The 26,132-nt window shown below is 40.7% G+C and overlaps 1 protein-coding gene across 1 annotated transcript in view; it reads right to left on the bottom strand.

Moving 5' to 3' along the window:
* Positions 1–12,184: 12,184 nt before the first annotated feature.
* The window catches only part of NPSR1 (neuropeptide S receptor 1), a 56,154-nt gene continuing 42,206 nt past the window's right edge, over positions 12,185–26,132 (bottom strand). Inside the window, exons 5-9 of the mRNA XM_069007600.1 lie at positions 24,113–24,314; positions 15,474–15,550; positions 14,704–14,793; positions 12,401–12,581; positions 12,185–12,278 (exon numbers count right to left, since the gene is read on the bottom strand). Of these exons, the coding sequence (XP_068863701.1) occupies positions 12,185–12,278; positions 12,401–12,581; positions 14,704–14,793; positions 15,474–15,550; positions 24,113–24,314 (644 nt within the window). The remainder of the gene's footprint in view (positions 12,279–12,400; positions 12,582–14,703; positions 14,794–15,473; positions 15,551–24,112; positions 24,315–26,132) is intronic.

The raw sequence follows: 26,132 nt of genomic DNA, 5'->3' as shown, positions 1-26,132 counted from the left end.
TTTCTGCACTTCTTTTTTTTTAAAAAATAAATCTTTCTCAAAATTACAAAAGCAGATCCAAGCAGTCACAGTGACTCAGCTATAGAGCCATAAGCAGTCCACATTGCAGATTAAAATTGCAATTGGTAATATCATTGTGCGGCACTGTGAAAATGTAAAGTCACTCTTTTCCTACTTGCTACATGCAAAGTACCATGTGCAAAGATTTACATCAAACCAGAACAGTTGCTAGAAGAGAAAAAGGAGGAAATGACATCCTCAAAGGGGTTAGAAACCATCTGCCCCAACACCCCGTTTTACCAGTACTGGAGCTTGGCTGAGTTTATCTGAAAAGGAAAGAGGAGACAGACTCAAAAGCAATATATGACAGGGCATTCATTCACAGATGAATGTTTCAGGGAGTGGTGTTTCACCATTTTTCTGTGATATATTTTACTTCCAAAGATAGCAATCATGATATTTTTATCTTAAATCCACCCAGAGCTACAGTAACTGCAGGTGCTGCTCATTTCAGTCAAGCATTGAAGAGTTTACAAAGATTTAAGCTGATTAAATGTTAGAGAGGAGTGATGAATTCCAAATAGTGATATGCTAATTACAATAATGCATTGGTAGTGATTGCTTAAAAGTGTAATTGCCTTTCTCACTAAATCCAGTTCTCTCTGTTCCTTGGTCATGGGACAAAATAGATAGGAGTGTCATCAAATCTCTGAAAACTGGAATAAGACTCTTTAACATCAGTTTAGTCTTAAGAAGGTCATCACTTATTCTGGTGCCTAGTTTCACAGTCTGTTCTTTATCTCTCTTTTTAATATCTTATTCCTGTTCTCATAAGGTAACTGTCTCAACAGTGCATATATAATATCATAATGTTGTCCAAATTCTGACTTTCTCCCAGATAAACTAGACAATGTTTGTGTGTTCCTTTTGATTTCAATGGCAGAATTTCCATTGATAACAATAGGAGCAGAAAATCTCCTTCATAATCCTGTGAGTTTCTTCCTGCTACCCAACCATGGTTCTGCTTATCCCTTCTGTTAAGATGCTCTGTTTTCTCTGTGTCCTGCCAGGATGAAGTTAGGAGTTTGCTTTACCCAGACTTTACCCATCCACCAGTTTCCCTGTGCCAGTTCAGCGTGTCCTAGAAGATACTGGGGCACTTGACTAATTTTGGTTCTACGTTAACAATCAAGGTTTTGAGTTTCTTTCTATCCAAAACCAAGGATGCAAAAATCAAATTGGAAGCTGGACAACCATTGTACCTTTTTTCATTCCATTACCCATTATGGCTAACTATTGCTAGAAGGGATGAGGCAAAGCCATGCAGAATATAACTCTGCTTTTCAAATACCATAAACTTATGAAGGCTTGCTGAACTGTGCTTATAAAAGAGGAGCTCCTCAGCTTTGATAAGAAAACATCAAATATGAAAACTCCAGTATTTCTTCTTTATGGTAATTCCCTCCACTAGTTAAAAACACCCAAAATCTGTAAAAGCTTTTTGAAAAAGCTGTGATTTTTATGTCTGCTTGTCCCATTGTATGTGGAAGGTTATTGAATGACCCCTTGTTTCTTTTCCCTGATCTCCTTTGAGCCCCTGATAATACTGGGAGCTCATGCTTTGTTGTTCCTTATTACTATCTCCAGTCCCTTTCTAGTCTTGGACTTTGCAACCACAGCACCACTTTCTCTAGATAGAGGGGACATTCTTTCCCCCTTGGTGCCTAGTTTGGTGCTTGATTGTACTCGCACACCTTTTATATAGGACTAATTTACTGTGTCCTTGTTCTGCTTTTGTGAACACTCAGCCCTTATCTGTGTTTATCTGTTTGACATCTGCATAGCTTAGCAGAAGTGATTTCCTTTATATTTTCAAATCACTGATAAGTATACTGAATCAGATCAATATGATATTTCTCCACTTTCTTTTTGATCTGCCTACAGGGTTCAGATTGCATAATGCTTGGTAGCAAAGCAATTGCAAGAGCCCTGGGGAAAGGACCTTCAGTAGAAGGTCCTCAATGCCCTCTTTGCCTGCACAGTCCTGGCAGAGGGCACCTGCAGCCAGCCCTGCCTGTCCCCCACTAGTCCCCCACATTTCTTTCTGTCCCTTGTCTGTATAGGAAGTGGAGGTGGAGGATTAGATGGAAAGGAGACCTCTGCCATCAGGGAGTGTGTGGGGTTTGCTCTGGATTTCAACACACTGCAACATGGTGACAGGAGAATTTCTGATGCACTGTACGGGATTTATGGTGCTGCAATGGGGTGGCAGGAGAAAGCCCTAAATGTGGGGGTTTGGTATGCCAAAATGTCAGGCTGCAGTTCTGATTGTAGCTGTGGTTTGTACTAAACAAACTTTCCTGATAGTCACTCTACTTGAAAAGTCTTTTTTTTTCCTCCTCTCTGCTTTTCAGCAATGTTTTAAAGAACTTAAAAGCAGCTTTAGAGCAGAAGTGCCACTTCTGTCTCTGCTTGCAGGTATGCCACCTGAAATAGTATGAACCATAAATCACTTTAATAGACAACAACAGAAGCTTCACAAATCCTTGTGATTCAAACTTCAGAGGCAGCTAATGTAGCAATTCAGAAGAGGAAAACTGGGAAACTGCAGTCATATTTTGTGCTGCTGGCTGAAAAGATCATGAAATGAATTCAGCTAATCATACAAAGATTGTCAGTCAATAGAGCAGTGGTTCTGTGTTTAAACAGTTTAATGACTCCACTGGTGAATGTCCTGTAGCTTGATAATCATTTGTCTTTGAGTTAATTATCTGAGTCATATTAGCTTTGCGAAGAAGAAATTGAGTGGTGGGTGGCTTTTATTACACCATAGAAATATTAAAATCAGGTTGCTATATTGTTAATCTTAAATGAGAATATCTTGGCAGAGACAAGCACTTAGGGCACTTTTACCCTGAAGCTCACCTTTTCCTTGAACAAACAGCAAAGCAATCAGACATGCTGGGTCTTTTATCCAAAAGCTTTTACTTTACTAAAAAGACAGATGTCGGAGTCGGTGTGACTGTCTCCTAGACAGAAGGGTGGTACATGTGCAGAGGCAGTGTCTAAGGATGCAGCTGGGTGCAGAAGCATGCAGAGGTATCCAAACCGGCTCTGAATATGGAGTAGAATGACCTGGGTACTGTGGCCCCTGACTTTTTTCTGTAACCTCATGCATGCACAAGAGTGTCATATGGAGGGCTACGCAAATGATGGGCTTGGGCATTGCTTTTGACTGTGAGTAAATATTTCCTGGGCTTTTTCCAGTTTGATTCCACCTCTCTGCAGACTGGGGTTCAGACTGCAGACACAAGTGCATGGTACAAATTGCCCCACAGAAACCAGGGTTACCCCACAGTGCAAAGAGACAATGAATGCCCAAACTCTCCATGAGGAGAGTGACACCTGTGAAATACTCCAAGACCGCTTTTGAAAACCTGTCTATGACTTTGTCACAGTCTGAGGACAGGGCAGCACATTTTATTGACTTTTTGCCTATTGGGACCCTTAAAGCATGGATTTTGTGCTGCTTAATCGCAGTTTGCGGTGGGAAGGAGTGAAATTAATCAGAATTCTGAACTTGACTGGGGAGAGGATTGTATTGTCCCTGAGACTGCCTGTAGTTCCTATAGGTGTGACTCTGAGCATACTTGGTGATCCAAGAATTATGTTATACCACTGCCAAACCCATAAAAATGTCAAGAACGTGTCTGAGGTTCATGCAACGATCCTGGAAAGATTTGTGTCCCATAGTGTCATCAAATACATGTTTTTTCAAGACTGTTGGTATTCTATGATATTCCTGTCTCTCCTGTCTAGTGTAATTTGAATCCCCTGAATTTCATCACGGTATTCTTTAAAGAAATAGGAATGACCTGTGAAATAGGAAGCAAGAATTATTTGTTTCACCACTCTGTCACCATTTCAGTGGTTCCTCCCTTCCCATTTCTTAGTTGTTTTGTTAGATAATTCTGTGTCAGTGCGCACTATTTTTCTCTTAGCATTTTGCTTGGCCGACCTGAAAAAAAGTCTCTGCAGCCTGTTTTTTAAATGTCAGTTTGTTTTGAGGTGGCAGTTAAATCAGTTCAGTCCTGCCCGAAATAGTAAATGTAAACACATTAAACAGGTCCTGTGCTCTTCCTGAACAGAGCCTGATCAACTCCTACTGAAACCAACAGAAAGAATCTTCCTGACTTGTGATAGGGCTGGGTTAATCAACCAGAAATATTTATTCATCACCCAACAGGCCTCCTCCAACAATGCAAACTGAAGTTCACGCTGCTTTATCTAAGAAAAGAAATTAAATTTATTAGATACTTTCAAAATATAGCAGCTTAATTGCCTTCAGGCTTTTGCAAAGTCTCCAGCTGGCTAGACTACTAATCTTTTGCAATTATTCTCATAATTATAAAATTAAAATTATGCCTGTTTTCTGATGATTGGTCATGGTTCAGAATGGCTCACACTTGCATTCCTCAATACACGGATGTAGGCCTGATCTAATGAACCCACCATATCTTCAATGAAAGGTGATAAAGACCTGCTGAGATACATAAACAGAGAGAACCTGGCTCCAAATATTAAACAGGTTCAAACGTGTAATGCTGGGTTCCCACCAGGCCCTTTCTGATATCTCACTGAGTTCCTGTGTGAGCTGTATCAACAGCTTGCCTCTATATATTGTTAATTAGGTATCTCACCCACGGCTTTGGGATTTGAAATGAGCGTTTACTGTAGTCATGCAGGATGGTGTGTTGCAGTGATTCTTCCTGGCCAAGTAGTGCTCTTTAAGAAAATTTAGGCAGAACCATGTTCCCCACCTTGAATCAGGTTAGACTCATTTGCATGAAATTTCTTTTTTTTCTTTTTCATGAGAATGCAGACATTTCTCCAGACTCAACAAGAAACCCCAAACCACATGAAAATCTTGGTGTAGGAGGGAAGATAGGATGAGAGGGAGGGGAGGAGCTGCAGAGCAGTGTGAAAGCAGAGGCAGCTTGTCCTGGTTTTGGCTGAGATAAAGTTCATTTTTTCTAAGTAGATGGTAGATGTGGTTTAGATTTAGTATGAGAATAATGTTGATAACACATGGATGTTTTGGCTGTTGATGAGCAGTACTTACCCTAAGTCAAGGACTTCTCAGTGTCTCATGCTCGATAACTGAGCAGGTGCACAAGAAGCTGGGAGGGAGCATGGCCAGCGCAGCTGACCCCAACTGGCCAAAGAGATACTCCATACCACAGACTGTCATGCCCATTATTTAAACTGAGGGAGCTACCCTGGACAGGATTACTGGTTATGGGGATGGAGTTTGACATTGGTCAGCAGATGGTGATCAACTCTATTGTGCATCACTTGTTTTTCTTGAGTGTTCTCTCTCTCTTTTTTTTTTTTCCTTCTATTTACTACTATTATTATTATATTTTCCTTTGTTTCAATCATTAAACTATTCTTAGCCTACAAGTTTTACTTTTGATTGTCCTCCCTGTTCCACTGGGGCAGGGTGGTGGGGGAGTGAGTGAGTGAGTGGCTGCTCAGTGTTTAGTTGCCAGCTGAGCTTAAATCACAGCACAGCTCCAGGGTGCTCCTCTGTGAGGGTCTTTTCCCTAGAATGGGGAGTCAGGAGATGAGTCTGAGAGGTTCAACACCACAGGGTGGATGCTGGGCACCATGTGGGATTGATTGGAAGCCAGGAAATGTCTCTTTATTTCTAGCCCCAGGGTGTTTGGATCTGAGAAGATACATCAAGACCTTGCTTAAGCAGGCTCCTTAACCCTGTGACCAAGGTCGTGGTGGTGCTGAAGTGCCTCCCTTTTCTGTTTGATCCAGAAAATATTCTCTGCATGCAAAAAAGTTCAAAATCAAAGTTTTCTTAAAAATAATAATTTGCTGCAAGAGCAAGGATTGACGATAACTATTTCCAGATGACCCTACACCACATCCCACATTACCAACCCTTTCTTTGGGGGATGTTTCAGGAATTGTCAAGTGTTTGACGACATTTGACTTTCCTCTATGAATTTTCTGACACCCACAGCATCTCATAAACACCACAATGCTGAGTCACAACTACATTGTTATTTTGGTGCCATATTAAAACTGAGCATGCTTCCTCCACCTACATCACATACATACAAATCAGTAATTCCCCTGTCTAGGCTTTTAAAAACTCTCTTGGAATAATCCTCCCAATGAGAAGATTAAGCCATGGGGTCCAAATGGGACTTGGTGATATTTTGCTACTTGATCTCTTTTCACTCCCTAGAAGCTACATAAAGTGCCTTTTAGCTTTTAGTATGATCAAGGGGGTCTGCCTTCTCTTTAATTTTCTGTGTTAAGCATTTAAGGGACCCAAATCCTTTATGTTAAGGACACTTTCTCAATTTACAGTTACAAGCATTTTTCCCTTTGGCATTAGTGTTTCTTGCCCAGGAGGTTGAGTTCTGCCATCACTCCATACACAACTTAGGCAATTACAGGCTTTTAGTCACTTCTTTGTGAAACCATGAGCACATGTGAAGGTAGTAGAGTGGGAACCCAGGTAGTGGTGAATGGATCCAGGTTGACTTCAAGCCACCAGTGTAGCTGTGGGCTGCTGCTCCAACACAAGGTTGTCGTGTGAGACCAAAGAGTGTGAGTGTCTTGGGCAAAGAGGAGGGAGGTTTATACTTCAAAGAGAACTGCTGGTATAACTGCTCTCATCAGTATTGATCTCAGCCTGAAAACCTGAACACAAGCAAAAGGGCCAGCTGCTACCTTGTACTTTCCTGAAACCTGTGATGTGAATTGGCAGGGCAGCAATGAAGAGAGCATGGAGCATGTTCATGCCTGAAATTTCATTGGCTTTTCCAGATCTCTCAGCTTGACTTAAGAAGATGATATCTCTCCAGATAGAAGTGCCCTTTGATACTATTTATATTAGGTCTCCTCTCTGCACCATTACAGAGGTATGGCCATTAGCAAGATCCAAAATGAGAGGAACAGCTCCTGGCCCCCTTGAAAAGCCTGTAGAGAAAGCCTTGCCTTGCCTTGCTTTGGATTTAGATCTCAATAAATAACCATAGCAGAAACTAGAAGGGTTCTCTGATAACCAAAAACTTGTTCCTGACCCATGCAACAAGGTCTGGGTAAACTGATCATTGTATTAGATGAATTTTTTCAAATGTATTCATAGTGAGAGTATTCCAGGGGGCAGGGTTTGCTGCAGACTTATCATGCTTTTAAGTATTTTTTTTCCCTTTTCCTCCTTTTCCTACTGACATTATTGTCTTAACAGGCAGCAGAAATACCCCTTTTTAGCTTTCCATTGTACTAGCCCCAACTAACCAAAATCTCAGATTGTTCTTTTACATGTTTCCTCTTTTTCTTGTTCAACACAGAGTGGTCTCAACAGAGAGCAATGGTGACACTTGCACAGTCGTAGCTCTTCTGACAAATGTTCCACCGGATACCTGTGGAGATCATATTAGCCCCCTGACTCCACTGGCTATGGTGGTGTCACTAACCAGGCATCCTCTGGCTGAGGATGCTCAAGGCTTCCTTCTCTTCAGACATTTCCAGCTGATGAGTTCCCAGTTCATAACAGAATTTCTCCTAATTGATGTAACTGATTACTAACACACTGTGTTGTACTTACCACATTTCTGCTATTTGGGTCCTGAAGATCATCTTTCTATGTGATGCCTCAGACTCTTTCATTTTTACTCAGTTTATTAAAGTTGCTGAATTTTAACCTGTTTTCATTTGCCTTGCTTGAGACTACATCAACAGCTAAGATTCTAATTATGTACCACTATAACCAGCTCAGTGTGAGGAATTAGTGATGTCTATTTGCAAATTCATGCATATGTTTGTATGCCTAACCCTTTACCCCCATATTTTATGCATACTCAGAAAAAGATGCCATCAAAAGATTATCTAATGAGCCATTCAGCTATAATGCTTATCTAAATTAAACACTGTGTAAAATAAATTAGTTTGCTAAAGAAACGAATTATATTTTACCTTTCACTAAAAATTGCATTTACTCTACAAATTAATCACGTTTCTTAAGGTTGATGAATAAACTAAAATCTCTGCTCCTGTAAGCACCAAGGTGCTGTGTTGGAAGGTACAGAGAGATAGCTTCTACACCAATTTATCTTTATTTGTGGAAGGATTCCTCTCTTGACAAAAGGCACTTGTGCCCACAGCATAAATGTATGGAGTTATATATATTTTTAGTGTACTTTCTACAATTTCTTTCTTTTGTTGTTCTGTTTCCATCAAGTATTTCTGAAAAGTACATGCAGTGCTTGTGAGGGGTAAAGTGAAGTGGCAGGTAGTGTGATGCCTTCTGGGTTCCTGTCTGAAGCATATCTGCATAAACAGTGAATTAGGACTTCTGAAGGGACACTGAAATTGAGGCATCTTATCAGCAAGCACATTCCTTGTAAAGAGAGCCAAGAGACTCAGTTATCTTGGCTCAGAATTACCCCAAAGTGCTCATATCTTGAGAAATTCTTTGCCAGTGTTGCAGGGGGTTCAGTTGGGTTATTTTTCCTTTGTTTTTCATGGAGGCCTATGGTTTGAGAGAGGATTTTCCTGATTTCCTGCTTCTCTTATTGTCAAGAAAATATGTAATCTGAATATACATAAAGCTTTCTGGTATTCAGATGCCAGGGCTTGAGCTAAAGTAAGTGTTAGACTTGCTTTTACTTCTGCTTATGTGTCTTTAGAGACCAATATTAGTAGAGGTCTGGTGCTTGCAATAGCTTTTACTCCAAAAGGATGTTTTGTAAGTCCACTTCCATAATGACATGTGCCTGATTCCCACTAAAACAATTAATATTTAAATGCTTAGGTAATGGTTAGGTAACTTGTAGAGTATGGACCTTCCTTCATTCATGCCTCACAAAATTTGGAGATGTGTAAGAAAAAAAAATTTTTGTTGCTTTGTGGAAGTCAAATCATCTCAAAACGTTCAGTTATGTTTTCCATGAAAAATATCTTTCAAAAAGAGCTGCAAAACCAGAACAACAAAGCAGAGGTTACATTTTTTTTTCTTGGTCTGCTAATGTCTGCACCTCTAAGCACTGGGTTGGCAGTGTGCAGGAGGGTACAACATGTTTCTAGGTAGACTTTGGCTTTGATGTTCTTCAATGGTCACAATGGGCAACGCTGAATTTTGCTGCCTTGCATTAGTTTTTTCAAAGCAAAAACAAAAAGAGGAGACAGAAATTTCCAAGGCAAAAGCAAGTTGAAAGACAAAATACTGCTTTACACTTTTAGCAAGAGATGGAAATCTGGTGTAAGAGAATTGAACTTTAAATTACATCAAAAATATCCAAAAGAGATTTAAATAGCTTTCTCATTCAGATTTAATTTGAAACTTGCACAGAAAGCATACATTTTCTATTTTCTTGGATTAGCGTTTGTTTGAAAAGTATCCTAGTCCCATGCTGTTTGATGTGACTTCTCTGAGGGATGAGTATCTGATTTTCCATGCTTCTTGGGAGTCTACAATCATATAGGACTTTATGATCATACAAGAATTTATGTCCTAGCAGTCATGCATATAAATATTTCTGGTGGCCATGGGAATGTCAGAAGGATCTCACAGATGCCTCTTGAAGTGTTAAAGCTGTTGAAAACCAGGGCTCCTCCTGGGCTGTCATGGACAAACCAGCTGGGTGCCCTCTTCTTGTTGTGTTCAGACTCCCTCTCTGGGCAATCAGACCTTGACACTGACTTTTGCTGCCTCCTCCTAAGCATGGGGTCTGTCAGAACAACTCTGACCCCATTAAGCTGCTAAACAGTCAGCAGATGTAGAGTGAGTTGTAGACATGGAATAAGAAACCTACTGGAGACAGATGAAATTCCCTAAATCTCTCTCCCCAGAGACAAAGGAGGACCATGCAAATGTTTCCCAGACTAATTGAAAAATTCAGCTTTACAACAGAAGATGTGTGGAATAGAAAAAGGTAGTAAAATGCCATCTCCTGCACAGTAAGAAAGCAGCGTAGAAAATAAGATAAATTATTTATGCCTGTATTTAACCACTTGGAAGGGATGCAGACAAAAGCAGTGTGAGGCCATTTGAACTGAAAGATTCTGGTATGAGGAAAGGCATCACAATCATGTCCACAGGAAAAATGGTAAGAACAACTTGTAAATGGTACATAGTACAATAACAGGTGAAACAAAAAGCTGTTTCCTTGAAAATAAATAGATGATGACTTTATTTCAGTCCAGAGTCCTACATTAACTCATGCATACGCTTAATTTAGATGGATGGGATAATTCATGTGGTGACCCCAGTGAATATTATGTAAATTTTAGTGGGATTGAGTCATATTACATTTGCAAATCAAAGTGCTGCTCAGAAATGTTCTCTGATTTCCGGGTATTAAGTCTACAAACTCCATTAATTTTTCAAAAGTAGGTAGCCAGTGTGCATGTATCAGATGAGAAAGTTAAAATACACAATCTGTGAAGCTTAAACCAAGGAGTCCAATTTTAGGAAAGTTATTACATGCCCAAGGGAAAAAATAGTCTAGTTCTTATATACAGTCTATCCAAGGTCGCTGCTACACAGGCTTCTGCAGATTCATAGTTTTAATTAGTCAGTAGCAAAATTTAGGCATGGAGTCTAAATAACAGAACTTCATGGTAATAAAAAGAGATACCTTATTTATTTTCCTGAGAGCATAAAGCCCCATGATTTTATATATCTCCTACTTAGGAAAAAGTATTTTTGTGATATAGGCAATTATAAATAACTTTTATTCAGTTCTTGCTTTACAGGGAACAAACTCATTGCAAAAGATCATAATAATAAAAGCCCCTTTTTAAACTGAGTCTGCTTAGGTAAGAATAATTTTTTCACCAAGAGGAAACAAACTCACTTGCCATACAGCTGGTTAGAGTGCATTTTTAATACAAACACTTCAAGACCTCTTGTAGTAAAATGGACATTGAAGTTAACATCACACCCCCCCCCCCCCCCCGCCACCTGCATGAGAAATTCTTCCTTACATTTGGGAATAATGTGGCAGGAGGATGCCCAGAGAGCTGGGGAAAGGGGAAGCCCAGCTGCTTGGGCACTCTGCAGCAAAGCTCTACTGGACCTTCAGTGCTCTGTGAAACCTACAATGAAACCTACAAGACTGGACTAAGAACAGATATTTTTTTCTAAATGTAATTTGAGCTCTATGGTTTAATTTCAGTATTTTTCCAACTCTGAATTTGTGCAAAGATGTGTATGGTTCCCTGCATGATTTAAGTGACAGGGATGATTTACAGGGGGCACAGGATAGGGAAATGCTGCCTTGTGGGTGATGAGATAGATCTGCACTGGCTAAGTGCCCTGCATGGCAGCTCCCCATAGGATCCTGAAGAGATTGCTCAGGGCCTTTGCCCCAGAAGCATGGAAGAACCTGCACATAGGATGCACCAAGGGGTCTGGGAGGGGCTGGTGAACCATTCACTAGTAACCTAGAAATAAATGGCTGTCCGGATGTGTCAAGTGTGAGTCCTGCTGGGACACTGGGGTGCCACTGATGTCGCAAGGCAGAACAGCAGGGAAATATCACACTGGAAAGGGAGGAAGAGCTACAGGGACAATGCAGCTGGTGTGAGCTGAGAAGGTGGGCTAAGTGATATGGCAGGCAGTATCCCAGCCCTCACTCTCCTCTTCTCTGGCTACGTCTCTGTAAGTGGCTCTGTATGAAACCCAGATATAATTACATAGAGTGACAGTGGTGTCTTCTCATTGGAAAAGTGCCTGTGTTTGCATTTTAACTGGGGTCCTTGCTCTGTAATTACTTGTAACCACTCTATCAGTTATATGAGCCAGATGGTACAGTAGATGGCTTTTAGTGACTCCTGAAAAATAGAAAAGACTCTTACTAGACACCATTTACAATTATTTTTGCTGTTTGGAGCACATAGATTACAGCTTGCTTTAAACAGAGGGTCAAGAGGAAGCCTCGCAACAGAGGCATGCAAACCCCCATGCTGAGCTTGGCACTGGCAGTGTGCAATTGATGAAGCTGCAGTGCCCATCCAAAATATATGTGCTGTAGGGTGCACAAGAGCACAAGGTGCAGGCTCTTGCCAGTCAGTGCCCATCCACTTCACCTGTTGGGGACTTCTGTTTTCCTCTGTCCAGGTGCCACCGTGGCTTTGCAGAGCATTGTCTGTGCTAGATGTATTCTGGTTTGGACAGGACCTGCATCTCCTGCCTTCCATCGCTCCTGTCCCGGAAAGTTCCCCCCAGCCTTTGAGTTCTTCTTTCCCTACAAAAAATAAAGAATGGTCAGAATTAAAGGAGTCAAAAATAGTTAATCAGTTTAGGGACTGTGTTTATGTGTTCCCTCCCTTCTTAGGGGTTGTCCGAGTGACAGTAAAGGAGCAATACTCGAAAGGGGGGCAGAGGCTGTTGCTGAAGAAGCAGTAGATGAGGGGGTTGATGGCACTGTTCAAGGCTGGCAGGTTCTGAATAATCACAGATGCGTAGAAGCGCTCTTTGGTCTCAGGGAGTATGTTGAAGTTGTCCAGGATATCAAAAAGAAAGTAAGGGCTCCAACAGAGAACAAATGCTGCAGAAGAGACAGAGAGAGGAAGAGCTTGACATTGGATAGTTTAGCAATTTGGGGAGGTAATTACACACTCTTGGAGAGACTGTCATAACACATAAATATCTGTTTATACAAAAACAAAACCCTCTCCCCATTCAAGATCTTATTTAAGAGAATAGTTATTAGATTGTGCTTTTATTTGTCTTTATTTTTATTTTAATGCCTATAAAATACATTACGTGTGTTTCTCTAAGTGTTTGGAGTGCTCCCTCTAGACATATTGAGACACTTCTGAACACTACACAACACATAAAGGGTAAATAGGTAGCCAGTTAAAGCATCATCAGTTATAGTGAAGTGCTCTTTTAATGGTCCCTGGAGTGAGCAGCCAATCTAAATGTACACACAGCCAAAATGCCGTTCCGTGACAGTGCTGCCTGTCACAGCCACCTATTAAAATAAGGTTCTCAGACACCCAGGAGCAAGGAATGACACTCTTTCACACTGCATTACTGCAAACCAACATGACATTTGGCATGCTGGCTGAAGGTGCTGTGTACATGGAGTGTGCAGGAAGATTCTCCTAATTTCCTGTACTGCCATTTGAGAGATGAATTTGAGGAAGTGAAAAGAGGACTGTACTGCTCATAGCCCCTGCTTTTGTTCAGAGGTGATAGGGAAAAAAGGCCATAGATCTAGCTTTATTTGCAGGCATAGGGAATTAATCCATCCCTCACAAATTTCTGTGCCGTCTCTTCTCACAAAGGATTTTGATTCAGGATTTACATAGAAATGTTGAGACAGGCAGTTCACTCAACTAAGCTATAAATACCTGGGTTGCAAACACATAGATAATTGTGAAATGAGACACATGATCACATCCTGACCCAGGTGAGACAGCAGAGTGACTTCATGCCCGCTTTCTTGTCACATTAATCAGAATTTCTTTGCTGGCAGTTAGCTGAGTGCTCACTGAAAATGCAAGGAAGAGTTAAGCTCCCCTCCTGTTTTCTAAAACAACCAAACAGGAGGTGTCTGTGCACAGATATATGCAAAATAGCAATACACGGTGTCAGAATGTGGATCATAGCACTGACTACGCAGAACTTTAGGTGGCTTTAAAAAAATCCATAGATGTTAGGTGTCAATCTGTTTGTACATCAAGAGATGCTGGGTGCCTAACATCGTCAAGGTCTGCTGAAATACTGAGCATCCATGTGGGTTCTCAGCATCTGATGGCCTTGCAATAGTAGCTGTGTCTGGCAAAAGCGTTCTCTGACTGCCATGCACAAAAGTTCAGACATGGAGAAGCTGCTCTTGGGCTTATGAGCCATATGAATCACACTGGCCTCTCTCATATGTGCAGATGCTAGCACTAGACAGTGAGCTAAGCTACTCGAGTGGCTGTTCTCACAATATTCTCCAATCTGAATTTTGCATAGTGTTGGAAAGAGGAGCAATCTCTTTTTCAGTGTCAAGGGATGACTGTCAGCCCTCGGGAGTAAACAGCTGCGGTTCCTTTCCTGCATGTCTCTGGCAGCTAATCACAAGCCCTGTGTGATGCTGCCCTTATTTACTGAGATAGAATATCAGCCTCCTAATTGCATCACAATAATGTCATTTCCCTAGGAGACAGAGAACACCTGCACTACGTCATCTGCTGCCCAGTTGGGAAAGGAGAGCTCATTCTTTTCATCTTAACAGGCAACACACCTGTGACATCAAATGCAATTGCTGCACATCTGACCTCTTCTTCTCTCCCTTGCACCACCCCAGCAGCTCACATGCCTCACAGTGTCTCTAAGCCTAAAAGACAACTCAGTTGCCAAATCTTTCAGCAGTCTGGATAGGAAAGAGATGACTCCTTCCTTTTTTCCTTTTAGACATTGTCTCTTTAATGTCTTTATGCACACAAGGGGCTGTGCACCCAATTTCATTTAAGGCTTATGTCAGATGCCTAAAATAGGAGTGTATCAGCCAGAAGAGAGAGGAAGGACAAGATCAGAAGGCAAGCTAGGTGTCTAAGTAAAGCTCCTTCTCCAAGCCATCTACTTTGTCTGCTGATGATAGAGGTTGCTGAGGAAAAGCAGCTTCCTAATGCCAGCATCCTCCCTAGCTTCCAGCTGTGGGGCTTTTCACTTACCAAGGATAATTACAATGCTGTATTTGATCGCTTTCACTTTCGCCCTGGATATGAACCCACGCCTGGTGTAGCCAGTGGAGGTTTTGCCACCTGGGAAAAGAACAGTTCAGCTAGTGAAAGAATAGGACTGGTGCGTGGATGTGTCAGTGTACCTTGGCAGGCAGGACAGGAATACACAGCCCCATCTTCCCCTGGTGTCAGTCAGGATCTCAGTATTTCCTGAAATTTGGACACTTGCAAGTCTGCTCAAGTTGAACAATCAAAACCTGAGCCACCCAAAATAAAAAGGGGAAATGTAAGCAGAGTAGATCTTCCTGAAGCATTGAGGCATGTATAGCCCTGGGATGGAACACTCAGATAATTTCAGAGCTTTCTGTGGCCAGCAGTTTCTGATCTTGAACAAAATTCAAACTTGCAAGGACACGTGAAAACACAGAAAAAGTGTTGCTTAGTATATGCTAGAAAAAAAACTATTCTGGAAGTGGACAAAGTTCTAGGAACAGGAATTCTAACCTCTAGAATAAGTAGTTTTTACTCTTTGTTCATTTTCTCACAGATGTTTCCTATTGTGTCTCTAAAGAGAATTTAGTGTCAAAGGAAAGAAGGTAAATAATGTAGAAATGAGTTATGAATCAACATATACAGAAACCCCATTCCCAATGCAGTGGTGGGGGCCCTATGTGACACTGCATGTCCAAGCACTCCCAGATTTGTGAGAATCAGCTGGAATTGAACTGTGAGGCTGGAGTCATGGGTGTGCTGAGACTCACCAGGACAGCTGGATATGATGACAGCCTGAGCTTTGCTCTTCACCCAGATGGTTCGAATCACAATTGAGTAGATGACGCTGCAGAAGGGGAAGAGTTGCTGGTATTAGGCACAATAAATTTAACAGACATCCTGGTCATTTGTACTCTAAGAGCACACTCATCTATATGTAAGGAGTTCACAGAGATGATGGGACTGCATAGGAATAATAATAGTAAATGACAATAATAGTAATAATAGTAATAATAAATATGATATGACTCTCCCACAGTATTTTTCAGAAGCAGATCTGAAGACTTTTCACCATGGAAGTCCTTATGGTTGTCCTGGCTTTGTAGATGTCAAATCTGAGGCTCAGAGGAATGCAGTGGTTTGGCCAAAAATCTCACAGGCAAGAGCTCATTGGTGATTTTGAGCTAGCCAAAGCCAAATCCATCTGAGTATCAGCCCCAGAACACCAGCTCTGATGAGGCAAGCAAGGGAGGGACCTGGTTTCGCTGTATATGCGCTTCTATTTTGCTGCTACATTGTGGGTATGAAGCTGGTGAATAAAATTTCACCCTGGGGAATTTGATAAGGGCAGGATCCATGAGAAATGCAAATAAATACAGCAGTGCTCAGTTTTGGGTCTCAGGGTCCTGTGGTGGCAATCAAGGAGGACAGAAGTGTCAGATAAATGGGAAGAATTAGATGATTCAAAACCAGTTCCACCACAATTTGCATATTTAGGGAGGTTTATATACTTTCAGTAGGAAAGATAAAAACTGCCCTAATACACAATGACCTTGAATAGTTATTATCTTTCCCTATGCAGTAACCAGTCTGCTCTTCTATTGATTTAATATAGAATAGGTAAAAATAATTCCTTCAGGCTGAAGAGCTATTTTCTTGATGATGTTAATTGCCCTAAACCTTAGTGGTGCTTATGTGAAAAAGGTGCAATGAAGGACATAATTCCAGGGTGTTTTATAAAGGCAAAAATGTGTCTTACTGTCATGTGGCATTTTTTGTTATCAGAAGAGGCATTATTCTTATTAGAGCTTTCAGACTGATATACGAGTATTTCCTACAGCACCCTCAACTGTTGACGTGCTTGCAAAGGCAGTATTTGTGCTCAAAAAGCTGTGGAGGTTTGGAGGTTTCCTTTCTGTGGAAGTTTGAGCCATCTGGTTTCCAGGCTTAGTAGGTGAGAGCTGTAAATTCAACGTGCAGTCAGGGCTGTGCAGCAGAGCCGTAGCATCCTTGCCCGGTGAGGGGTTTGCATGCATCTGCCGTGGACTACAACTTGCTCTCCTTAATCCCTTCAAAAGTCCAGCTTGGCTCCCAGCTGATTTAAACATTTTCCTTTTATCTCCTGGCTTTTCAAGAGCCTGTTTATTTAACAGCTCATACACTTGAGAGTTTCTCTGTATCTTTACAGACAATGGTGGAAAATTTACGTATCATTTCACCTTTGATTATTCCAATGAATCAGAATGTATTATAATGATAATTGTTGTCATCTCAAAAAAATTTCCAGCCAGCTCTTAAAAGCCCTATTTCTATTTTCTTCCTATCCTGCCAGCTCTAGCCTGACCTCTTTATCTGCAATTGAAACAATGTCCTCTCTGATGCAGATTTTCTTTTGTCCACCAGGACATATTCAGAGTTCCTTAAGCATCAGGATAATGGAGTCTAACTCTGTAGTCAAAATATTCAGACTCCTTACTTTCAGCCAAATGCCATAAGGATTGAATTATGAAGCCAGGCTTCTCACTTGCTTTCCCTTTGACCCCAGAATTCCTGCCCTCTTGGCTGCAGAGTCTGGTAGGGGCATGTCTTTTGCCAGATACAGTTACAGCATCTGTCTTCTTCGTTGGCATCTCACATATGAGATTACATGCTGATTCATTTGAAACCTTAATTTTTAGAACTCCAGAGGAAAGTTGAATTCTTGTTTTCACCCAGCATCTTATAAAGTACCGCCAACATAGTGGATCTGTGTGGGTGTTTTTGCCTCTGTTCACCTTTCATTCTGTATAGCTGCAGCCACTGGAGCCTTCCTTATCAGGAGTGGACCGGAGGTGGTGTAAAGCTGCTCAGAGTGGGTGTCAGGAAAGACGAGTCACTTGTCATACTAGGTAAACTTCTGAGCAAATCTTGTGCCAGCCACAGTTATTCATTTATGATTTGATCTCTCTGGGACTCCAGTTTGTAGTAGTGCCTAATCTGTTTTTTTTCCCCCAGCAATGGTGGCACGCAGCAAAGAAATTGGAATTTCCAGAAACATGTCTCCTAAAGCATGGGATCACAACAGGCAACTTCATGTGTGTTTCAAAGCCACAAAAGTAAAAAGAGAGCGCTTATGGAAGAGAAGTATTTTTCTTACAAGGGAAAATAAGCCTTTTTACAGAATATATTTGTAGCTCCTTTCCTTCTTGGGAAAGGCGGTTGGAGGAGGATGAAGAGGTTGGTCAAATCTCAAAGAAATTCTCACTAGAAAAATAAAGTGGCAGATGAGAAAAGAGTAGCAGGGAACAGATGACAAACTGGTATTCAGAGGAGTGTTTGGCAATACTCTGCACCATTCCAACCATATCCTAATCTCTGTTCCCTTCCTCTGGATGTTGAACTGCTCAGCCTTCACTGTATTATATAATTATATGTAATTATATAATGCCAAGGTGTAAAAGCACGTGGTACACATTGCCACAAACCTCTTTTTCCAACCCATGTAATATGCCTGCATGCTGCTTGCCCTTGTCTCCACTGAAAGCACTGGGAGATGGGATGTGCAGTTCTTTAGGTCCAGATGCTGTCAGGCTTCTTTGCATCTGTAAGTGCACAGTGCACTTCTCTTCCAGCCCAGGTTGTAAGTGAGAGACTAATGAAAGGGTACTACGGTGGAAAAGTCAAAGCTGGATGAAAAACTCATCCAAGCCATTCTGAAAAGTAGCTGCTCAGGCTTTGAAGACCACAGGAGAGAAAGGACATGCTTTTGATCTGAAAATGTGATTATTTTTCTAACCCTGATAAAACGCATATCTCGAGATACAGAAAACACAAAAATATGGCTCACATTATGGATGTATCTCAGAAATTAAACTCTTTGCATCTCCAAAAACAATTTAGCTTGATCCAAATTCTAAAGAATTAAGAGGCATGTTCATCATAACCTGATATTAGTTAATGGTGTTGTTTAATATGCCTCATTGGTATTTACAGCATTTTTTATCCATGTAAATATGTAACTCATGGTTAGTCATACAAATGCAACTGTGAATAATCCCACCCCATCTTTAATTCATAGACCACTTTTTTTTTTTTTTTTAATAAACTTTGTTCTGGTAAATCTATGTATTGATATTAACAATCATAAGCATTATTGATCTGCCTACTCTTCAAATACCGATTTTTTTTAAGTAAATAATTGCACTATGACAGCATCCCACACAGCCTCAGTATTTTCTAGTAAAAGGGGTGGCAAAAGTGCACTTAAGCCCCCTGTTCTATTTATCATCCTATTGTTCCTTATAAATTATCTGTGCAAAGTGATGCATCTGCTTTGTTTTATGGTAGCTAATTTACAGCACTATTTGTCTAAAGAGAAAAGTAACCTCATCTGAACAAACCATTGCAGGCATGTGTAATGGGTAAGTGAAGAGATGGGCAGATATTAGAACATATGTGGAAAATCTAAAGTTTTTATTTAGAAATGGAAATCACAGGCAAAAATGAATGGGCTCACTGAATCTAGTTCAAAAAATGACCTTTAGTATTTTTATTAATGGTCTTTCCAGTCCCTTTATTTGATTTAATTCAGAGAAATACCTTTTATTTAATCTATTTTTTATTTCACTGCAATGCCTTGGGTTTAATTCCATATTTTTCCTTTTAGCTGATTCTGTTTTTTTTCTCGTCTAATTATTTTTCAGCTGCTCCAAAGCAAATGTTCTCTTTGGAGTTTAGATTTTAAACAGCAGATGGATATCTTTTCCCTCTGTGCTTCAAGAGGAGCTTTAGCAATTTTTTTTTAAAACATGAGTTTACAATTATATTAGGTAAATGTCTATGTATTATATTTATAATCTTAAAATATAAAAAATATATTTAGCAATCATGAATAACAGCTAAAAAACTCTGAATTTCTGGATACTCAAGTGCCAGAATATAATTATGTTTTGGCACAGAGCAGCAATGCAGAATAGAAACCCAGTAGGTCTTCTGTCTCCCCATCACAGGTTCTGAGGGGCCCAGGTGCAAATATTTACAGGAGAGCAGTGTGTAATCTTGATTTGACCCATATTTAACCTCTGTTCAGCAGTGCCCCAGAGGTTTTCAACCATCACAGATACCATCTGAGCTTTGCTTAGGGTATTTTGGCATAGGAGAAAAGGCTTTGGTTATAGCTGATGACACTTGTCCCAGAAGAGGAGAGAACTAATTACTGCAGGTTCCCTAATTACTTTTTATGAGTTTTCTGGGGTTTAGTCAGTTTATAATATCAGCTGCAGAAAAAGTGGTAGAATAATGTAAATAAGAGGGAACAGGTCCAGTTTTTAAGCACTGTAAAGAAATACCTGACTCACAATCTGTGGCCCTTCCTGTACTACACTGAGACAGTGGGGACAAGGGAAGTTTTACTATGAAAAGAACAAATATTCTCCACTTTTTTCAGCTCTCAAAGATATCCACACACTTGGATTAAAAATACAAATCATAGCTTTACTTTTTCTTTTCATTATTCAGTTCTTGTTCATTGGTATTATAATCAGATAAAAAAACTTGCTGAAAAACCACAAGCTCTTTGATAACTGATTGCTGATTCTCTAGTTGTGAAGAAGTGGCAGGAATAGACCTCAGAAGTATGAAAATCTTTCAGGTTTTTGCAGTTTTCTTAATAAATTACCTTTCTATATATACATTTTTTTAAAAAGCAGGGTGGGGAGGTAGAGAATGGTGTTTTCTTCTGGTTCATGTTTTGGCTTGGAATCTATAGAGTTTGCTCACACCGCATCTGGGGGTTTAGCTTGTCAGTGGAAGGGTTTTCCAGAGTGAGCATAAGGTTATCAGCTAAATAATTCATTCCATGGGCTGCAGTGTTATGAATAACACAACTCCTGCAAGTTGTTTGAAGGCTGTCAGGAACATGTGAAATCAGCTCTACTGAGAGAGCTGAGGGATGGATGAGAGAAGCTTAAAAGATGATGGTGTCTGGACTGTAACAAGTGAAAACAGCTCAGCCAAAGCAGCATATCTAGTGTGGAATTAAGTCCTGCACCTGAAAAGTAAGATTTTATCCTTTGTACGCACTTCAGATGAGCAGCACCAGAAAAAGTGCTGTCATCAGTGAACTGCTTTGCTCTAGAGGTTAGGTTTTCAGCAGATTCAGGCAGCAGAACTAATTAAGAATTAACTCCGCCAGCCAGTGTCCCACATTGCGTCAGACACCTGCCAGGCAGCTAAATCAGAGTGCTTCAGCAGAGAAAATAAAGTAGCTGCGCAAACAATATGAATTCTTGCAGAAAAGGTTTCATTTTTTTCCCTGTGTGCATCCTGCCTTGCTTCCTCACTAAGTGTGGCATATGCCTTGGCTTCTGCTTATATGTACTCACGGCCTCCTCTACTGATCCTTGGCTCTTCAGTTGCACATTTATGGATCCTCTCTCCATTGTTATGTTGTGGCATTTTTTGAATAACATCTTCGGCTAAAGGTCAATAAATTTAAAAAAAAAAAAATCACAAAATGCCTTCCTACATTTATTAAATATTGCCTTTCATATTTATAAATAATCTCTTGGCAGAGTAACACACAACTGGGATGTATGTGATCTCTCTCACCCTCATGAAATAGCATCTCGCTTGTCATCAAACCTCCTGGGCATCTGAAAGTATTGGGTGGAACAAAACTTTTACAGAGAAACCGAGTCCCTGAAGATGTTAACAGCCATTCCTGCTGTTCTTGAGCCACAAACTGCTTACCAGAGTATTTGTACGCTGCAGCTACATCAGGTGGATTAGCTTTAAACTCCTGGACTGCCAATAACTTTTAAAGAAACAGATGTCACACCTTCAGGCTGTGTTGACAGATGTTTTACAGATACATCAGCTGGGAAGCTGCAACCTTCACTTTTATGCTTGAGACTTAAAAAAGGTGTTCCAAAAAATAGCCATTTCCTTCCAAATTGCATGGCATTTTTTCATAATGTCTCTGCTGACCTTGCCCTGATGCTAATCCTCTTTTTCTGTGGTTTTAGACAATCCTCCCTGTTCTGAAGAAAATAGTATCACTGACAACTAGAAATAAATCAGCACAAAATAAATCTTTCCCTGCACCACTCCCCTTCCTTCCTTCCAGTGCCAGACACCATTTTGGACCTGTCAAAAATCTGACTTCTTCTGGCAAGGACACAGGAGCATTTGTGTTAATAAACAGTGAAACCAGGAATGTTTCTGGGCAGGTGACGGACACTGTGCTGCTCCTGGCTCCAAAGCCAGTGGTTTTAGTTCCTGTCCTGCCATAAACTTCTTGTGTAAAAGTTGCTTAAGGTTAAAGCCACAAAAATTTTAGGATGTTTTATTTGTGTCTCAGATGTCAGGGCAATCACATGAAATGCCAGTTTCCCTGCCTTTCTCTTTCCCCTCATGTCTTCATCACCTTCTTGCTTCTGGGGATCTACCGTAAAGCAAGTCACAGAGCTGATCTGGTTTGAATATCTTTCTTTGGCAGGGAGGAGGGGAGCATAATGTCAACAGCTCTGAAATATTTATTGCTCTGTAGCTTCCCTTTTCTTGCCAGGCAAGTATAGATGGTGTGTAAAAGGAGTGGCTGGTCTGTAATAGAAACCATGCAAATCTGTATGTTTGAGTGTGAAAGAGATGTTTCACACACCTATGGAATGACTGTAACTGGGCAGGCTGTGGGTTCTTTTTCCTAGAACACTTAAGATGCTGGCTAGAATTTCCCAACTGCTACCTATTTGAGAAAGCTAATAAAAGAACCCCTTTCACAGTAACAGGCAGCCTCAAAGTTTTCTAGTGCCATTTTTTTTCACTGTTAAATTGCTTTTTGTCCGTGCAGTGTATGTTTATTGCTTTTGCTGCTACTGCTGGGCTGCAGATCTACCCACATTTTTATTTACGTATTACCAAGAATATTTTTTTGTATATTGAAAACTAGGCTGGCTTTCAGAGACAGAGAAATGATCCTACCTAGGAAGAGCCATTGGACAACTTGGGAGTAATTTTCCCTCTCTTGCCATTGTGCCATCGTGTCCTTTCTTTAAGAAGAACTTTCTTGATTTTTTTTTATTATGTCTATGCAATCTGGCACAAAAATGGAAGGTTTAGCAAACTGACATGTTGCGAGCAAAGTGTAAAAATCATCCCTTTTCTCAGGGAGCAACACTGGTCCATTTTGAATCCATATCAAAAAGTCATCTAGATGAGTTCAAGAGCCACATGGTTTTGATTCTATCAGAGATAAACTTGTTACCATTAGAAGATGCAGAACTTGATCTCTGTGATAAAACAGTAATAAACTTCCAGGCATTTATTTAGGTTATGTAGTCAGTCCTGTCATCATCTAGAAAAGATCAGCCTCTGCACACCCCACTCTCACCCAGGGTACTAATAAGCAGGAAGCTAAATGAGACTCATGGCTCATAACTTGTTGGAAAAGCAGATGGACCAAGAGATAAATCCAAGGGACACTGCAAACTTAGTTCCCCTCTCAGAGTCCAAGCAGCCCGTCACCAAATTATGGGGGAAAAAAAGAAGTCCCAGCAAGTCTTTCTTGCTGCTAACAAGAAGAGATGGACACAAAGAAATACAATTGTAACCTTGTTAGTGAAAGAGAAAAAAAAGGAAAGAAAAATGGGGCTTGAAGAAATGTTATTGCCACTGGCAGCACTTTGAGGCAGTTAAGGAGCCTCACTCCCCTTCCACATCTGATTTTGACTGCTCTCTTGCATTGGTGGCTCCTCGTGGCTCGTTAACTTCTGTTTGATGGAGCTAATGGCAGTGCCCTAGAGGGAGGCGATAAACTTCACTGACCACAAAGCACAGTCTGCAGTACTGGTTGACCTCAGTCTAATACAGGTTCTGCAGATTGTCTTTGGGATTTGGGGCAAATCAGGCTAAAATATCTACAGCTTAGGTTTCCTGTTACAAACCAGGAAGAATTACATTTGTTCATATTTTAGGAGTGGTTGGCAGCTTCCATGCTTGGAGATTTCTTTCCAGTCCTGGTGAAGGAACACTTGTCGAGTACTATGAAGCTTGAGAGCACTTCAAGTTAATTTTAGTTTAATTAGTGCTAAGTGTAGTTTCCTGTTCTTCTATTAAAATTATCTTTTGTAATAATGGATAAATATTCATACTGGGTTTATAAAAATATCTTTCAAGCCTGAAGCTGTGGAGGTAAGTGGACACACTCAGAGATTCATTCCTTTTTTCAGAGAAAGTGTTTCTGGCAGTTAATATCACACGGAGAACACCCAGGGCAAGTACAACGACCCGTGTATTATGTGATAAAAACCAAAGCAGCTATGCAGCAGGTATGGAAATGAAATTGTAATGAATGAGTAGAAATTAAAGCATTAAGCTGATTGCACACTTGACAGCTTTCACCACACACTTTCCGACTGGGGTTCAGGCTTACCTGATAATGATCAGAGGAATGAAATACACCAGGAAAGCCACCACGGTCATGTAGGGGATCCAGTAGGAGTCATCAGGCCAGAGAGCCCAGCACTGCACTTCCCCATTGGAGAGCTGCCGTTTCCCAAAAATAATCAGAGTTGGTATGGAAAACAGGAAAGAGAGGCTCCAAGCCACTCCAATAAGCACTTTCGCCTGTCTTTCTGTGTACGAGAGTCAAACAGACAGTGTCAGTGGGGTTGTTGGTGCGAGTGAACTCTTGCAGCACTACTGACAGAAAGGCAGGGAGGAGGAAGAAATTCTGTGAAGAAAGGGAATTTTAGGCTGCAGCTGGCTGATGCTGAAAAGACTTCAAAGGAGAATAGGGATTTCATCGCTTTTTCATGATAAATTGTCACGCCATTATGGGCTTGTATTTTGCAAGTTTTATTTAAGGATGTTTAGGCCCTGTTGAATCTGAAACACTACGAGAAAGGCACTGGTCAGGGTCAGCAAGTCAGAAACATGAAATGCAAATGGTACCTCTATGCCACCAAGAAAACATCATGAATGGATGTAAAGGACTGCAGGCCTGCCCTACTTCATGCCTCGCGATGAACCTTGAAGGGAGAAAGATTGCTAAACATTTCCTACGAGGAAAAAGAAAATGCCTCAATTCAGGATCAGAACAAGACTGCATAACCATCTGCTTTTAACTCCAGCTGCAACTTTACTGTCCCAAAGAAATGTGGACCTGAAGAGCCTGGGCATCCCCTGCACTTCTCTTTATCATGATGGGGACCAAACCCAGCTCCTGTTGATAACCCCAAGTCACGCCAAGAGTGGACTGCTAACCATGAGACCGGGCAGATGATGGTGCTCGAGTGCCCAGCCCTGTTTTATCTGCTGCAAAATACAGGAACTGGGAGATCCTGCTGGACTTCATGGTGAAGAACAGGAGCTGAAGGATCCCAAAACCTCAATCAGGTTTGGGTTACTGCATCCTCTTGATTTCTGGCCACTGCCAGGTGGGGAAAAACAAGTGGGAAACCAAGTGATGCCTAGTGGCACCCACGGGATTTTGTAAATATCAGTGGGTTGGAGCAAAAAGTCCCAAGGCTTTAATTTTCAAAAACCTCCACCTTCTGGCTAAAATCCAGTTAGCTCTAGCTGAAAAGTGTGGGGAAAAAGGGCTGATCTGCAGAGTACCTATGATTCTCGGGGACAGTTGTTCCTCCTCAGCCAGACTGCGAGAAGAACAGATGGGAACAGATTTTTTTTGATCTGGGAAGCTTTAGTGTTCAAATACTTTATTGTCCTAAAAAATACCCGAGGTTGTGTGTGAAATAGAAAATCACTTTAAATTATGCATATCAAGAAGTATGTCTTTCCTCCTTGAAGCTCAAAGAGCAATACAAAAGCATGTGGGTGAAACATTCAAAAAGTAATTTTATGCTTTATAAAACATCAGTTGCAAATACTCAGTTATCCTGCTCATTTTTAAATGCTACCCACGTTCAGCAAAGTATGGTCTTGCTAATCTAGGGCTTAAGGGAACTCTGATGACATCTGCGTAAGTGAGAGGGTTAGATTAAGGCTATAAATATTGTACAGGCAAAAGAGAACTGTGAAGTTTCCCAAAGCATAACAGAATAAACTTAGCAAAAGGGATATTAAGAATAAATTTTGAAAAATATTTCCTGACAGAAAGGACATTTCAAATGTGAGCTAACTACTTAAACTACAATCATGCAAGCCTCAGTGGGGCCCACCTGTGTTTTTCTAATTGAAAAAGATCAGAGCTGGAAAAGAAACCATATTTTTTTGTATTGTATAGCATGACCTTAATTTGAACAGAACTGGGCAATTTCGGTTGGGCAAGAGTGGTATTGTATCTTTGTGTTTCATACACAAATGAACACTCATTTCCTGCAGTGTTCATTTATTCCTATTTTTGAATGTCCCTTGCATTTGGTAGAATATGGCCTTGCTAGTCTAAAGGGCTTTACAGGGCTCTGATAGGTAAGTAGATTTTTTTTTTA

This window comes from Aphelocoma coerulescens, chromosome 2 (assembly GCF_041296385.1).
Source record: "Aphelocoma coerulescens isolate FSJ_1873_10779 chromosome 2, UR_Acoe_1.0, whole genome shotgun sequence".
In the NCBI taxonomy this organism is placed as follows: domain Eukaryota; kingdom Metazoa; phylum Chordata; class Aves; order Passeriformes; family Corvidae; genus Aphelocoma; species Aphelocoma coerulescens.
The sequence above is the reverse complement of the archived record's forward strand: the minus strand, read 5'-3'. Positions and strand labels throughout refer to the sequence as shown.